The 15476-nt window shown below is 58.7% G+C and overlaps 1 protein-coding gene across 3 annotated transcripts in view; it reads right to left on the bottom strand.

Moving 5' to 3' along the window:
• ARSG (arylsulfatase G) overlaps positions 1–15476 on the bottom strand; it is a 40052-nt gene that overhangs the window by 10326 nt on the left and 14250 nt on the right. Inside the window, exons 1-9 of one of the 3 annotated variants that reach the window (XM_069799354.1) lie at positions 15339–15388; positions 7930–8705; positions 7430–7617; positions 6474–6521; positions 6283–6394; positions 5828–5965; positions 2902–3098; positions 2164–2244; positions 150–185 (exon numbers count right to left, since the gene is read on the bottom strand). In XM_069799354.1, coding sequence (XP_069655455.1) covers positions 150–185; positions 2164–2244; positions 2902–3098; positions 5828–5965; positions 6283–6394; positions 6474–6521; positions 7430–7617; positions 7930–8126 — 997 coding nt within the window. In that variant the 5' untranslated portion in view covers positions 8127–8705; positions 15339–15388. Of the gene's footprint in view, positions 1–149; positions 186–2163; positions 2245–2901; positions 3099–5827; positions 5966–6282; positions 6395–6473; positions 6522–7429; positions 7618–7929; positions 8706–15338; positions 15389–15476 lie in introns of those variants that run through there. The other 2 variants (XM_069799353.1, XM_069799355.1) reach the window with 2 other exon arrangements.

Here is a 15476-nt window from a genome sequence, read left to right as displayed (position 1 = left end):
TCCCCAATCTCTCCCACTCCTGACCCCAACTTTTGGTGTTTCCCCCCAGTGAACATCTCTTTGGGGCCTGAAGCGGTGGGACACAGCCGGCACCAGGGTCTTTTGTGGCTATTGGAAATGTAACAGTGCTTCCAGCACACATCACTTACGGCTTAAGCACGGTGCCTCCCCTGCCTTCAGACACCCTAGGAAATTATAGCAATTATAGCAATTAATATCAATCCCCCTCTCTGCACATATATTAAATAACTCACCCTCCTGGGAGGCAGCTGCCTTTCAAGGGCTTTTCCATGCATGGTTGGGGGGTCTCCAGGAGGACACCGGGTGGATATTTCCCTCCAACCACCCGAGTACCTCTGGCTGGGCAGGACACCACATTAACGAGCTCACATTAGCACTTTGGGCAGTAAATGGGGCTGAAACACCCTAAACCCAAGCAGGGATTTTTCTCCAGAGCAGGGATGATGCAGCCATGGAGGCCACGGCTTTGCAGGAAAGCTGAACTGAGTATTCCCATGCTGGGATGAAAACCCTGGTTCACCTCCTGCCACACACAGCAGGTCCTCAGCATGGGGACACCGGGTCCGGAGCCTCCCAAACCTGCCTCAAAACACAGCCAGCATCGCATCCCTGAAACGCTCATCTCCATCCCGGCACCCCCCTCTTGCTGGGCTTTTGGCCCCGAGGTGGGAGACGGGTTTTTGGGGCAGGCTGGTGGCTGCAGGAAGCTCCCTAACCAGAGAAGCGGGGCAGAACACAGGGACGTGCTGCTCTCTGCCAGTGAGGACTGACTCCAGTGACTACCCGAAATCAATGGAAAACATCCCTGGAATTTGGGTTGGACCCTAAAAGGAAACGCCGAGCTATGCAAAACATATAGAGTCCAGAGCAGCCTGTCCTCCCCTGCCCTCCTCCTCCTCAAAGGGCTTTTCCCCGCTGGGGAATGATGCCCCAGGACCAGGATGGGATGGCCGAGCATCCCACCCACCCAGCACCCACGTAGGCAGGTGTTTGCAGCGTTAGACCAGCCGGCAGCAGACGGTAACGCCGGGCTGGCTTTCAAAACATCCGTTTAACAATCAGCTGAAGGGATTTCAGAAGTCATCCGTCCCGGTTGGTATTTCCAGCCAGCTCCTAGAGCCCTGCCAGCCTGATCTCCTCCCCAACCTCCCGCGATAGCCGGGGCTTGGGGTGTTTTCTCCGGGCAGCGAGAGGTTGGAAAGGGGCTGTGTTTTCCTAGCTTTGTTCCCAAACACTGGACTGCCTGTACCATCTGCTCCGGCTTGTGACTGTCGGTTGCTCAAGAGCAACCCAGGTCGTCAGCAGGGTTTGTTTACTAAAAAAAAAAAAAAATAAATAAATTAAGGTTACGATTTCATCCCGGGGCAAGCCAAAGGAAGGGCTCTGGGAATGGGAAAGCAAGCCAGCCCAGTGGCAGAGTTTGCCCAGGGAAGCGGCCACGGTTGCATCGCCTGGGTGTCAGGAAGCGGAGGAGGAAAAAGGCACTGCTGCCCGCGGCCCCTCCGCCACCGCTCCCTGCCCGCTGACCCCGAGCAAAGAGAATTACCGAGCCCGGCGCGCGTTTACACTGCGTAATACAAGCAGAAGTGGGAAACGCCTGACTCATGCATGCTTCTGGCCGCTCTGGCTGAAATAAACCCACCAAGCAGATGGCTTGGCCGGAAAAGGAGGAAAGGCAGGGGAAAAAAAAAAAAAAAAGAAAAAAAAAGAAAAACACACCAAAACGGTGGAGAGAAAGAAAAGCAAAGTCTTGCGGCACTGGGAGGGCTGCCGGGTTGCTCTCCTCTGGGCGGGATGGGGCTGGGGGCTGCGAGACCCTGCCGGAGCCGATGGCCCCAGTGTTTGGCTGGTGAGAGCATCCCGTCTCCAAAACCAGTAGCCACCCGCCTCGAGCTCTGGGGTAACAGGGACCACAGGGTCCCAGCTCCCTCCCCCCGCCCAGGAGCAGTTTTAGGGGAAAACCTGACTGCTTGAAAGAAAAAAATTATTCTGGAGTGTCTTCAAGGCAGCAGCCAGCAGAAAGGTGATGGGGGGGGCATGAAATGCTCCCCATATCCCCCCCAGTGGGCAATGAAGGGCTTCGTGGAGCAGCCCCCCAGCCCCCCTGGGGACAGGGAGCCCCCCACCAAACTGCCAGGTTACCTCGCCGCCTCTGCCAGGCCCCCACGAACGGCCCCAGGCGTCCCGCCAGCTCGCACTTCTGTGCCCAAGGGCCGTTGTCACCTGCGAGAAAGAAACGTCCCCATGAGTGACACTGGGACCAGTGGGGCTGGGAGGGGACACCTCCGCACTGGGGGGTGGGCAAGGAGAAGTGACCCCTCCATCCTTCCTTCCCATCCCTGCGATGCATTCCTACGTTAGCGAGAGCAGTGGGTTTATTTATTTTTATTTCTAAAAGTTTATTTTTAAGGGCTGGGGCTGCCGAGTCCCGGGTGAGGGGCTGGAGCAGAGCTGGGGTGCGGGGGGGGGGTAGCTGCCACCAGCTTCAGGCGTTAATGAGCAACGGAGCGGTTCCTGTCATCGGGAGCAAGACATCCTCATTAGGGAGGCTGCTCAGCGAGAGCGGATTTGGGCTTCTTAATGAACGAGGATTTGCAGTTTAATTAGGCACGGCCCTGCCGGTTCAGCCTTGCAGCCAAAGCGGGGGGGTGGCAGGGTGGGCACCCGGCTGAGCGGCCACAGAAGACCGGGACCCCCGTCCCCGTGATGTGACGGCCCCGGGCAGCCTGATGGGCTCCGCATCCGCAGAGCAGCCGGGAGCATGGAGTGCAAGGGACAAACACGGCTCCTGCTCCCCGTGACCCACGCACATCCCTGGGGCTGGTACCGGCTCAGCCGCGGCATCACCCCCAGCCACCGCAGCCGCTTTTCCTGCCGTACCTGCGAACCACAGGAGCGTGTTGCCTTTTCCGTGGCTGTCAGCGACCTGCTTTATCCGTCCCACCAAAGCATCCATCTCGCTCAGGGAGGCTCCGTAGATGCCCCTGCCCGAGGCGGGGGGCGGCAGCGGGGGTACCCCCAGCGGGACGTGCATATGGGCCAGCGCCAGGTAGAGGAAAAAGGGGCGTCCGCTGCCGCTGTGCAAGGAAGAGGGGGAGCACGTTTAGCCGGGTCGACAAAGGGGAAAGTGGCGGCAGCAGGTCACCGAGGTGGTGGCACTGCCAAGCCTGGGGACACAGACCGGTGGCCCTTTCTCCCGGGAGCCCTGCAGCCACCCCTGCCTCCGCTGCAGCTCCCGGGGGGGGAAAAAGCTGCCCTGCGTGCATCAGCCGGCTGCAAACCCTCCGAGCATCCGTTCCCCTTGCAAGGGAGACGCTTGGTGCAGCGTGACCCACTTCTCCCCTGCTCCTGGCTTAAACCTCTCCCCGTTGTCCACTGTCCTCCCATTTGGGATGCGCTTCCTCCATCTCCCGGTGTCCCACGTGCCAGCCGCCAGCCAAACGCCCCACGTCGGCGCACCCCTGGCACCCACCCGCCTCCCTCCCCTCTCTCATGGGGCCCATTTTGGCCCTTTCTCCCCCTCCCCAGCAAGCGCTTGAGCCCCGACGGTGATTTTTAGCAGCGGACGAGCAGCAGAAAGACGCCCACGCCGACCCCGAGCGCGGCCTCGGCGCTGCCGAGCAGCCCCGGACAGGGAACGCGGCACGTTCGCTCGCCGCGCGCTGTCCCGCTGCCTGTTTGCTTTTAAATCATCAGAGGACACGTCCTGTTTTCTTGTTTACAGCTATATTTATCTCCTCCAACGAGGCCTGCTCTTCCTCAGGGACCTCCGAGGGGAAGGGTGGGATGGTGAGCGGCGGGGAGGGACCGGATCCCCGGGACGTGTCCCAGCCCGCGCACGCGCCCGGCTCCGGCCACCCCATCGCTGCCTCCAGAAAACTTCTGGGGCCCCTCCGACGTGCGTTTCGGCATTTCCTTCCTTTACCCGTCACCCACCTGAGGATGGGAAATGAGTAAATCCCATCCCACCCGGAGCTGCCGCATCCTTCCCCAAGCGGCGCTGGAGCCCCACGAAGGGTTGCGTGTGTGTGTCCCCCCCGGGTACCCTGCCCAGCCCCTGCAAAACGCTGGGGGTCAGGGGGTGCTGATGCATCCCTTGCAAATCGCCGCTGCAAAAGGCTGCGCGGCACCTTTTCCCTTGGGATGCCAGAGACCCTGGAGCAGGGAAAGCTGCTTCTCCCGGCTCGCATCCCACCCGGGAGCACCCGGTGGGCTTCAGCATCCAAACGGACTCACGACCACGGCGTTCAGCTGAACACCCCCACCTGATTTTCGCATTGACGTTTCAGAATTCTCCCGAAAATTGAGCAAACATTTAATCAATAACTTAAGACAAATAGCCCTGACTTTTGCTCCCATGTTCACTGTGCTCTAAGTGTCCCGGACAGAGCCCAGTCTCACCACCACGAATTGCTCAACCTTGACATGACTGGTTAAAAAAACACTGAGATGACAAATCCGGTGTTCTTTTGTTGCCCTGTAATGAATGAGTCAAGCAGAGGAAAACTGGAATAAGCCATCAAAGAGAAGGAGAGAAAAGGCAGGCACCTGCTTAATCCTGTTCTCCATGAACGCAGATAACCCCAAAATACTATTGGGAGTTTAAAGGTTTTTCTTATTAACCTGGAGCTCACCTGCTTGGTTTCACAGCCTAACAGCATCCTCGGAGCCCGGAGAAGGAGGGTAGCTGCCCGGGTACCCTCCAGCCCCATTACAGGCACACGTACCGACCACGCGTCCCGGCCACACTGCGGCCGATTCTTGGTACCCAAAGGGGATAAACTATAGATATTGTGCGAGCAAAACGGTACCCAGGCTTATAAGGAGCCATTTCCCCACAGGCTGCTCCCTGCCCAGCTCCTCGTTTGCCCCCGTTACACAAACCTTTCCCCAAGCACGCCCGCAGGACCCCCCCACCGTGGCCCCTTCCCCGGGTCTGTGTTATCCCTGGATGCAGGCGCGGGATGGGCTCGGACAGGGCTGCCCGGCAGCGCTTCCCTTCCTCACGCTGCAGGGAGGCATTTTGCAAAGTCACAGCTCATAATCCGCCGATAATAGGGATTAAAATTACACAACCCGTCAGCAGGGCTTTGGGGTCGTCATCTCAGATGAGCTGCTTTGCTCCTCGGGGAAGAGCATGCCCGGGCTCCTTGTGTCCCTGCGCGGCTGGGGAAGGCAGACCCTGAAGCCCAGGGATCCCAGAGCACTTTATCCCCAAAATGGCTCAAACTTCACATACGGGGGTGAGTTTGAGCACCTTTGGGTGCTGTTCTGGTCCCGCCACCAGATCTGCCGTGGGGACCCATTCAGCACCCACTCCTGCACCCCCAACCCACAGAGGCACCTCCACCACCCAGCAGAGCCACCCCGCCGCCACCTTTCCCCGTGCCACCGCAAAGACAGAGGGATGGAGGACAGACGGACAGCGGCGTTTCCCTCCCTCCCATCCCTGCTAGCCAGGATCTTGTTGCTTGTTACCCCCAGGAAGGAGGCAGAGCCCAGCTCAGAGGCTTTGACCTTCCTTGTAAATGGTGGTTTTAAACATACACCCAACCCGTTTAGAGGAGACGCACCAAAAGGCTTCCAGGGTGAGCCCTGCAGGACACCGGTGACAACCTCGGTGGCTTCTCCCTCCTCCAGCGGGCTGGGAAGCCGAGCCACAGAGACCCCAAATCTGCTCCCCAAGAACCGTGGGGCAACACCTGATCCCCCCCCCAGCATCACACCAACATGATGCAGAAGATGCTTGCAGTGACCCACGAGCTCTCCCGGCGAAGGGGATGGTGGAGGGGGGCTGACATCTCACCTCGCCCGCTGGATGAACCGCGCTGCTTCTTCCACGTAGCGCGCTGCCAGGCTGCTGAGGTTGACGGGCTGTTGGATGATGGTGACGTTCTCCAAGAGAGGAAGGGCGATCTCCGTGTAACAGTCCTTCCTCGCCACCCTGCTGGGAAGAAGCCACCCCACGCTCATCACTGGAGCGGGGACCAGTGTTGGAACAGGCACAGAGCCTGGCTGTTCTCCTGGTTTTGCAGAAAGGCACAGCCGAAGCAAGAGAGCAGAAAGGGGATGATGCTCTGAGGACCGACCTGCCTCCCTGACCTGCACCTTGCTGCAGGATGTATGGGGGGGGAAAAAACGGGTGCGCAGAGCATAAGGGGAGAAAACCGCAGCAAAGGGCAGCTTTCAGAGCTGGGGACACCCGTGCAAATACCCACCTCCCAGCGCCGGCACTCGAACCCCCCCAACGCGTCCCCGTACCTGGCAGCCACGCTGTGCCGCGGGCAGGGTGGGCAGGGTGGCAGGTTGTAGCCGGGGGTGTCCGTGCAGCCCATGTCGTGGCTGTAGGGGATCCCGAAATAGTAGTCGAAACCTAAGGGGCAAGCGAGGGTGTCGGTGGGGGTGAGTCGACCACGGGATGCTCGGCTCGTCCCTGCCGGCGCAGCCCTTACCACGGAAGCTGGGGTGATGGGGGCCGTGGTGTCCCAGGTGCCACTTGCCTGCGTGGAAGCCACAGAACATCATTTCAGAGGTTAACGCAGCTATGGCCACCGCCAGCCATCACCCACGAGGTGCTTGCAGTGCTGGGGGCTTTAATCTAGCAAGAAGAAAGGCTACTTGTTTGTGCTGGCTGCGTTTCAAGAACACGTTTTTTTTTTTCTTTTGCAGAAACTCAGAAAAAATGCATAAGGTATCTCGTGCCTGTGCAAATCGACCGCTTCCAGCCTTAAAAGGCTCTTTCATGCATTTGCGTTCAGAGGAGATGACTTTCTAACCCCTCCCAAACAACCAGCTTCATCCTCTGACCTCCGGCATGTGCTTGCACCCATCCGAGAACTGCAAAAACTGTGGGGGAAAGGAGAAACCAAGGGCTTTTCTGCCAGCGCAACGTGCACAAACAAGCAATGGGAGCTGCAGGTGCAAAGGGCTCACTACCAGCTGGGGCTCGCGCAGTCTTGGGGGACCCACAGTTTCGGGAGGGTGCCCAAAACCACGGGGCCAGCGGCACCGATCGCGCTGGTACCGCGCTGCCAGCCGGCACTACTGGTATTGCACTGGTGTGGGACGCAGGACGGCAGAGCTGCTGTGCGCAGTCATGTTTGCTAAGGAAAACCTGGCACGTTCCTTGCGAGGTGAAGCAATTAGAGCTTAAATGGAGAACCGGAGCAGGCCTGAATTTCAGGCGATATCGTATGGTTGAAAATGAAGATTTTAAGCTCAGGGTTGCAAAAGCCGAGGGGGATGTGAAAAACCTCTCCCACGTGATCCTTTAGACTTTAATCGCCAGCGTTTCACCTAACTACCTGCAGCACCTCCTCTGCAAGGGACGGACACGGGTGTCTTTGTCCCCCCCCGACCCCCTCACCTCCCCACCCTGGACCTCCCCCGTCGGTGTGTCAGGCGTTACCTATAGCCCCTGTGCTGTACCCAGCCTCCCGCAGGACCTCGGCCAGGGTGGTCTCATTCAGGGGGAGGCCGCCGACCGACGTGACGGCGAAGTTGTGGGTCACCCCATTGCGTGCGCCGAGACGCCCCGTGAGCAGAGAGGCACGGGATGGGGAGCAAGTGGACGCAGCCGAGTGGAAATCCACGAACCTAGAAAATGAAAGGACCCTTCGCTCGCAAGCCTCTGAGTGGTCTAACGCTGCCCCATCCCTGCTCCCTTGCACATATCCCCTTCTGCCCCAGTGATGAGGGTCTGGAGCAGGGGATGAAGCTCACAGTCCCAGCGGGAATGGACGGACTTGCACCCCAAAGTACCGGGCTCTGGCCGCCCTCCCCATGCTTCCAAAACCACGTCAATGAAATCCCTTTGCCTGCCAGTCCCACGGAGGAAATCCCCCTTTGCCGTGGGACAGAGTAACCAGGGATGCTTGGAGAGACCCAGGGAGGGGGGGCAGCCGTTACCTTGTCCCTTCGGCAGCCAACTCATCCAAATGCGGGGTCTCCTTCGTCTCTGCCCAGTTGGCCCCCAGATCCCCCCAGCCCACATCATCCGCCAGGATGACAATGAAGTTGGGCTGCCCGTACGCCGCGCGGGGAGCCGAGAGCCCTGCCAGCGCCACGGCGAGGACCAGCACCGCCCGCGAAGAGGGCGTCCCCATGATGCCACGCGTCCCCTCCGACCCGCGCCGGGGTACCGGCGGCTTCTTCTTCCCCAAACCCCCTCCGCTGCGTCCCCACGGGTGCAGTCGAGTTCTCCACGGGCCCTCGCAGCGATGCAAACGGCCCCTCCTTAGCTGCTCCTGCGGGGCCGGGTCGGGGGGTCCAGGTTTGCTCCCTTAGCTACCGACCGAGCTGCAACGTCTCCTCCGTCTTTCGCACCCAACTGATATTCCTGAAATCAGCGCCAGCAAAGGTGTTATTCTTAGAAGTCAAAAACACTCTTTGAAGTCACTGTCACCCTATTTTTAACTTTCCTTCCTTCCTGGTAAATATCTAATTAGACACCAAACCAAAGCGGTATTTTTCCCTCCAGAAGTGTGCTCGATCTGTGGCAGCGGCTCCTCTCCCCTCACCGCAGCCGGGGGATGTTCGCATCCAACAAACGTCTCTTTCCCTGCAGACCGTGCTCTTCAGCTCACCAAAGCATCGGCCTCCCTTGCTTCAGGCAGAGAAATAACTGCCATGGCTCTGCCCGTGACTGTCAGTCTGTCCTTCACCTTGCGCAGCTACAGCATCCCCTGTGCAAAAGACACAAGACACAACCGTGACCTGCCGGAGCCCTCCTGCATCCCAGCCCCGGGGGCAGAATGCCTTATCCAGACACCAAGACTTTGCCTTTGAAGTTGTATTTTTTGCTGCCTGGCTCACAGTGGCTCAACTGGAAAGGACTGGAAATGACGAGTGCCCCTTTCCCGTATCCATCGCTCGGGCTGGGATGGTTTCCCACGGGATGCTCTCATCCCCGGGGAGCAGCGCTGATCCCTCCTGGCTTGCCAAGGGCTCTCGCCCTCCCACCCAAGCACTGCAGGGTGCACAGCATTTGGAGGAGGGGGGGAACACGCAGGGCCTTGCCTTCATTTGTAACAGCTGACAAGATTCTAAAGCTCATTTTTAAAATTTCGTTCACGCTGCTCCACTCCTGCCGGTGGGTCAGAGCAGGCAGCGCAGCCCGTGCGGGCAGCAGCCCCGCTGCCGGCCATCGGGCACCGGGAGGCAAGAATGTGGGAATTCAGGCAAAGCCAGAAGGCAATAAAACCCAGAAACATCTGGGCTTACAGGATTAAGCACAGCACTTGAAATCTGGGCGTTCATACACCTGCTTAGGGCAGGATTTGGCCACCAGTGGTGGAGAGGTTCAAGGACAAATACCCCAAAGACCGATGGTGGGGAGGGAGCCACGAAACACAATGTCTTGAGCACAAAGTTATGGCCAAAGTGAGATGAAGCTGCAGAGATTTGCCAAAACCCCGCTGAGCCCTGCTTGAGGAGCTCTGCGCTGGCTGTGGGGATTGCATGGGGACCTGCGCCCAGGTGGGGACGGCCAGGGGACCAGCGGGACCCTGCTGGGACCAGTGCTGCGGCTGATGTCCCCAGTTGGCACCAGCAACCTTGGGGGAGGAATGCGCCATGGAAGACACAGCTCCCATGGGATGGTCAACACAGCTGAGAAGGACAATATCCACAAAGACAAACCAGGAGGGTGAGGACAGAAGGCAATACTGGAAAACAAAAGAGGAGAAGGAGGCAGGAGGAGGCAGGAGAGGGAATACGATGAGCCCCATCTGTAGGCCAAGAGGCTTGTAGCTGGCAAAGCAAATTATTCCCAGGTTTTGCCGTTCACATCTTTAAAAGCTTTGGGCTGTCACTGAGATCAGCGGCTCCAGGACTGTCAGCGTAGCACTGCAGCGATCAGGGATGTGACTCCATTCATAATTCATAGCCCAGAGTGTCAATTTATAAACTTCCATCCAAGGGCCTCAAAGCTCTCGGTACGTTAATTAACGGGGGCGGGATGCGGTGGGGCGGTGGGCTGAGCCGCGGGAGGGGGCTGAGCTGCGGGAGAGGCTGCGCAGCTCTGCCCGAACAAAGCGCGTGAGCCCAGCTCCCATTCTGCACCCTAACTGCAAACCCACAGCTCATCCTTGAACTGCCAAACAGCAGGAACAACCGAGATTAGGTATCTGGACATGTCTGATGGTGGCCACGTCGCCTTTATTTTCCCATAAATAATTCCCTTTGCAATTTCTTTGGAAAACCCCTGGGGTTTCTTTGGGGAAGGGGGCGTGAAAGGAGCAGCTCTGCTTCAGTCCAACACCCCCACGCAGGGACTGAGCCCAGTTGGACTGAGGAAAGCACGGACTCGAGCCACCAGCTTCACGGGAACAGCATGGATTAACCCAGGCATGGCCGAGGATGACCTCAGCCCCATCTCGGCTCTCCGGCCAGGGCTCTCCACAGGGCAATGGAGCAGGAGATTGCCCAGCACTGGAATTGGTTTGGGGAGAAAAATAAAGGGACAATGTTCAGCTGAGCCCCACGTAACCATCCCAGCTGAGCCGTGCCTAAGACGGGTAGTATCACACTTTCCAGGAAGCCACACTACATAATCCTACCCTCCGGCACCTTTGCTGGCACACAGCAGCTCCTGGGCCCCTTTGCCAGGCTGAGCATGGTCCCTGCGCCGAATCCCAGCCTCTCCGAGCATCCTCCACTTAGCGCCATGCCGGACCCCGTCTCGTCCCTGGGGGGTGGTGGCCCTGCACCATGCAACCTGCGCTGGGGACCCCCCCATTGGCACCTGCAGCCGCCCAGAAAAACCGAGCAAAACCCAAGGGAGCCAAACCCACATTCACCCACAAACCTCTGTCCTTTCCATTTACTTTGGGGAGGGACGCCAGGATGACACGGCTAACAAAAACAATCAAAACCATTTTCAAAGGACACTCTTCTCTCTAAATTACAAGGGAAAGTCATCCAGGGCTGAAATTTATGCATTAGCATCAGATGAAACTTCTTGATCTCTGATGCTCAGAGGCCACTTGAAAGAGAGGTGGAACATGCCCGTGGAAAGTGGGATGCGCCGGCGCGGCTTGTGCCAAGCTCCTGCAGAACTGTCCTCATCCACAGCACATCCAAACCCCGGCAGAGCACGAGGCCGTCCCTTGGCATCAACTCCAGCGCGCTCTCCTCCGAGCTCCTTGGCAGAGGAGCCTCTCCGACCTGTCTTATCTCAAACTCCTGGGCGAGCCCAGGCTGTGCTGGCTCTGCCCCGGCGGCACGCCGCGCACGTCCTCCGGCAGTGCCAGGGCGGTTGTGGGGAGCCTCCCTGGGACGAACCCCAGTTCGTCAGCAGCATCTCTGTTCCCTTATGGCATTGCTACAACCAGACCCATGCAGAGCTGAAGGAACCATCTTTTAGCTATTTTTGCAAAAAAAAAAAGTGACTCAGCAGAGATTCCCCCAGGCTGACTAGGGTGGGAACATGGTTGTTGCGGCACCTCACTTTGTGCCAAGCAGGAAAAACTGCACCGGTGGTTACGGCTCGATGAGCTACCTGGGCAGAATCACACCCAAGAACCAAGGCCTCCAGATAACCGGCACTGGCACCGCGCTCCTCGCCACACGGTGCTGGGCTGCGAGCGCTGGCATCGCTCCGACGGGATGCTATGAACTTGGGTTTCACAGCACGCACCTCATACCAGGGAAGAATTAAACAAATAAAGTGCATTTTTGCAAGCCAGACAAGGCGGTTCATGGAAAGACAAGGGAGAAGTCAAAACCAGATAAACCAGTTTAGAAAAGCCCCAAAGCCTCTCCAACCAGTGCTGCTCAGGACACCCTGGGGCTGGCCCCAGGGCAGGAGAGGGGAGATGCCTCCTCGGTTTGGGGATGCCACCACCGGCTGTACCACCACTGAGCCGCCGCGGTCACCCGCCCAGCGCTGGGAGTATCTGTCATGTATTTATTACACATTAACCAGAAGTTTACAAATCTTGGGGCCAGCACGATCATTTTCACATTTTTCACATTCTTTCACATTTTCACGCCTGCCTGGAGAGCAAAGCAGCAGCCGGAGCCCAGAAAAACCTGCCGCCCTTTGAAGCACACCCAGCTGGGCCGGCTGCACCGAGCCGTCCCCTGCCAGCACCCGGGGCTCGCACCCCACCCGGGGCATCGCAGCTCTGATTTCCAGCAGCCCCGCTCTCCTGCCGAAAGCCCCAGCAGGCATCCCCATCCCAGCTGCGAGGAGCAGGGAGATAAGGACGCAGCGGGGGATGAGAAATTCAAACCGAAGCGGGCACCCGCTGTTATCCCAGGGCCACCCCGGGGGCTCCCAGCATCGCCCCTCGTGCCAGCCGGGGTCAGGGAAACTGAGGCAGGCAAGCAGAAGCGATCGCTCGAGCTGCGTGCTGACCCCACGGCTGCCGAGCGATGCAAGATGGGGACGTGCCCCCACGGCGTGGCTCACGGCGCTGACCCCGAGCCCACCGAGGGATGGTCAGCCGCAGCCTGGAGGGGATGGACGGTGGCACATCCCGGCAGGGACAGCCAGGCTTTCAGGGAGGAGGAGAAAAAAATCTGTGTTTTGTTTGCAAATTAACCGCGCACAGATTTTATTTTTTATTTGAGCACAGCAAAGGGCAGCAGGTGCCTTGTGAGGGGTTTCTCCGTAGGGCAGAGGGTACAGCAGCTCTGTGTCTGCCCCGTTAGGCCTTCTCGGTCCCGGCATGTTTACTAGCAAAGCTCTGTTCCCGGTACGACTGTCCTGACAATGCTCTGAACAGAGTCAAGACTTTATTCCAGGAAAAGGTTTTCTAACTGAAATAGTTTATACTAGTTCCCCTAACAGAATAAGCAGCACCGACAAAAACATACTTCTGCAGATTTACTAGGATCTCTGCCAGCTCCTGAGACAGGAGACTGTTTTTCACCCATCTAACTGCTAGGTCTTTCAGAGAAAACATTACACATGCCGAGCAGGGCTGGGCGAACCCCAGCAGAATAAATGAACTGGAAGTCCCTGACCCATCCGGCCAGCAGAAAGCAGGGGCCCACGCTCCCTTTCTGCTTGCAGCCTGCCCTGTTTTCCAGCTCCCGGCTGATTTATGCCCACTGGCGGGATGCTTGCTCTCCTTCGCTATGGTTTATAGAGCCCTCAAACACCGGCCACATACCCGGGGTGACAGCGGCGCGGAAATCCCCGGGAAGATGGAGAAGCCGCTGCCAGGCACGGGATGGACCCGCATTGGATGTGCTGGAGCACAGCGTCCTGGCAAGACATGGCCAAGCCCTCTCCGAGGCCGGGCTGCAGCAGGGGAAATCCCTCCGAAGTGGGGGAACGACATGGGGGAAAAAGCATTTCACAGCAGAGCTGCGAAGCCCCGGGCCCGAGAGGCTGCAGCCCCCAGCCCTCAGCCCCGTCCCTCCCGCGGGGCCCCTCCAAGCCCCCATCGCTCCCCAAAGCCTTATTGCACTTGGAAAACCCAAAGGAAAGGAATGAGAAGGTGAAGTAGAGACAGATGCAAAGTACTGACAAGAAATACCAAGGAGTAAATCGCCTTTGTTTTTTCATGCCAAAGATATTTGCATTCTTATTTCTCCCCTGGAGGCACAAATCTCTTTTGTTGTCCCATAACCACTTGCACTGTCGCTGCCAGGAAGAATTACAGCTCGGGGAGGGTGACCCATTCTCAAGAAAAAGCTTGTGTAATGGGATAGAGGCCAGACGAGGTGGTCGCCCTTTACCCGTACCCCCGAAAGGCAGAACCCCTCGGAGGAGAGAGTTTCCTGCAGGATGGGGCCATACGAGGCTCCCCAAGGATACGCAAGGCGCAGTCCCCATCGCTCCCCATGGCCCAGTGCCTGGATTTAAGCTTCTTTAGGATGGGACTGTGAGGGGTGAAGGTGCCGAAACCTCCCTGCGAGGGCAAGAGCATCAGCAGCTTGCTGGAGGCAGCGGCCATTGGACCGGCATTGCCACAAGAAATCAGTGGCAGCTTTCTCGAAGTTACCGAGCGAAAGCAATAGTTCATTTGCCTCATTTGTCAGAAGTTTGCAGAACTTTGCCCTTGCTGCCTGCACCGTCCCACTACCAACTCCCACTGTGACAAAAAAAAAAAAGAAAAAGAAAAAGAAAACCCAGAGAAAGGGGCTCCTGCCAAATCGAACGCAGCAGCTTGTGCTGATGGGTGAGGCGCTGTGGCAACATTTTAACCTGGGTAGTTTTTCCAGGGGTATGAACCAGAATCACCAGGTTCCACTTTAACCCAGCAAACTGCGGTGGGGTCCTGGGCCAGCACGGGAGGGCAGGCGAGGAGGGGTCTGGTCACCACTCTGAGCCCTCTGCTATGACCTGTGGGCAAAAGACACTCGGCCACAAGCCCCGAGGAACGGTGCGAGGCTCCAAAACCTCCCCGGCAGCATCTATCCGCGCCCAGCGCATTGAGGCCAGCGCTCGGACGCGGCGGTAGCAGTGACTGTGGCACAGCGAGCCGGGAAACGCAGCGCTGTCGGTTTTGTCCTCTTTTTTACTGATTTCGGGGAAATTCATGGGAAACCCTAAAGCGTCCATCGCTTTAGCTCTATCCTGCTTCGGTGGGCATTGCTGGGAAGGACCCCTGCCCCGTGCTCTCCGTGCCAGATGTCTGATCCCCCCTGCTCCTTTCCTCCCGCATCCATATAGGTGGTGAGTCAGTCTCGCCTGCTTCCAGTTTGACTCACAAGCTGCTACTTTTGAAGTTCCCTACATGAAGGAGATGTTTCCCCCTAAAAACGCAACGCGCGCTGCCCGCAACACCGGCATCCTCAGAAACGGCGCGCGAGGCTTCGCCGTGCGCTCAGCCCCGTCCCGCTGCTGCTCCCGTCCCGTACCCAGCACCTCGTCCGGCAAACGGGACGGCGGCTGCCCGCTCCGCTGCGAGCCCGAACCCGGGATGCTCCCGCCGCTGCATCATCCCACTGCTGCGGGGCGAGAAAGGGAAGTTAGGCGGCTGAATCCCGAAAAGGCCGGAAAGCGTGCGGGGCTAACCCATCGCTCGCATCCCAACTTCATCCCACCGCTTCATCCCTTTGCCATAAGGAGATCCCAGGCCTTTTTCCTGCAAACGAAGGGCGCGAAACTTCGGCACCGAACCGGAGCGGGCTCGGAGAGCGGGAAGGAGAAAAGGGGGGGGGGGGATTTTTGGGGATACCCAAACCGGCTCTCGGTGCTTTTCACCGAAAAACCGGCTCCCGGTGCTTCTCACAGAAGGCAGCACCGGCACTAGGGGCTGCCCCACGGCTCCGTGCTCGGGCCGAACCGGCGGAGACCCGCCGTGCCCGGCTCCGCTCCAGCCCCGGCCGCCCACCCCCGCGGGGCTCGCAACGCTTACCGGGGAATGAGAAAGCAAAGCCCGGACCGCTCCGGCAGGTGCCGGCCCGGTGGGGGGGGGGGGGGGGGGTGGGAAAAAAAAAAAAAGGGAATGGGGGGGGGTGGAGAAAGAGGTGGGCAGCTCCCCCCCGCCGCCAGC

This window comes from Haliaeetus albicilla, chromosome 12, assembly GCF_947461875.1.
Source record: "Haliaeetus albicilla chromosome 12, bHalAlb1.1, whole genome shotgun sequence".
NCBI classification, from domain to species: Eukaryota; Metazoa; Chordata; class Aves; order Accipitriformes; family Accipitridae; genus Haliaeetus; species Haliaeetus albicilla.
The sequence above is the reverse complement of the archived record's forward strand: the minus strand, read 5'-3'. Positions and strand labels throughout refer to the sequence as shown.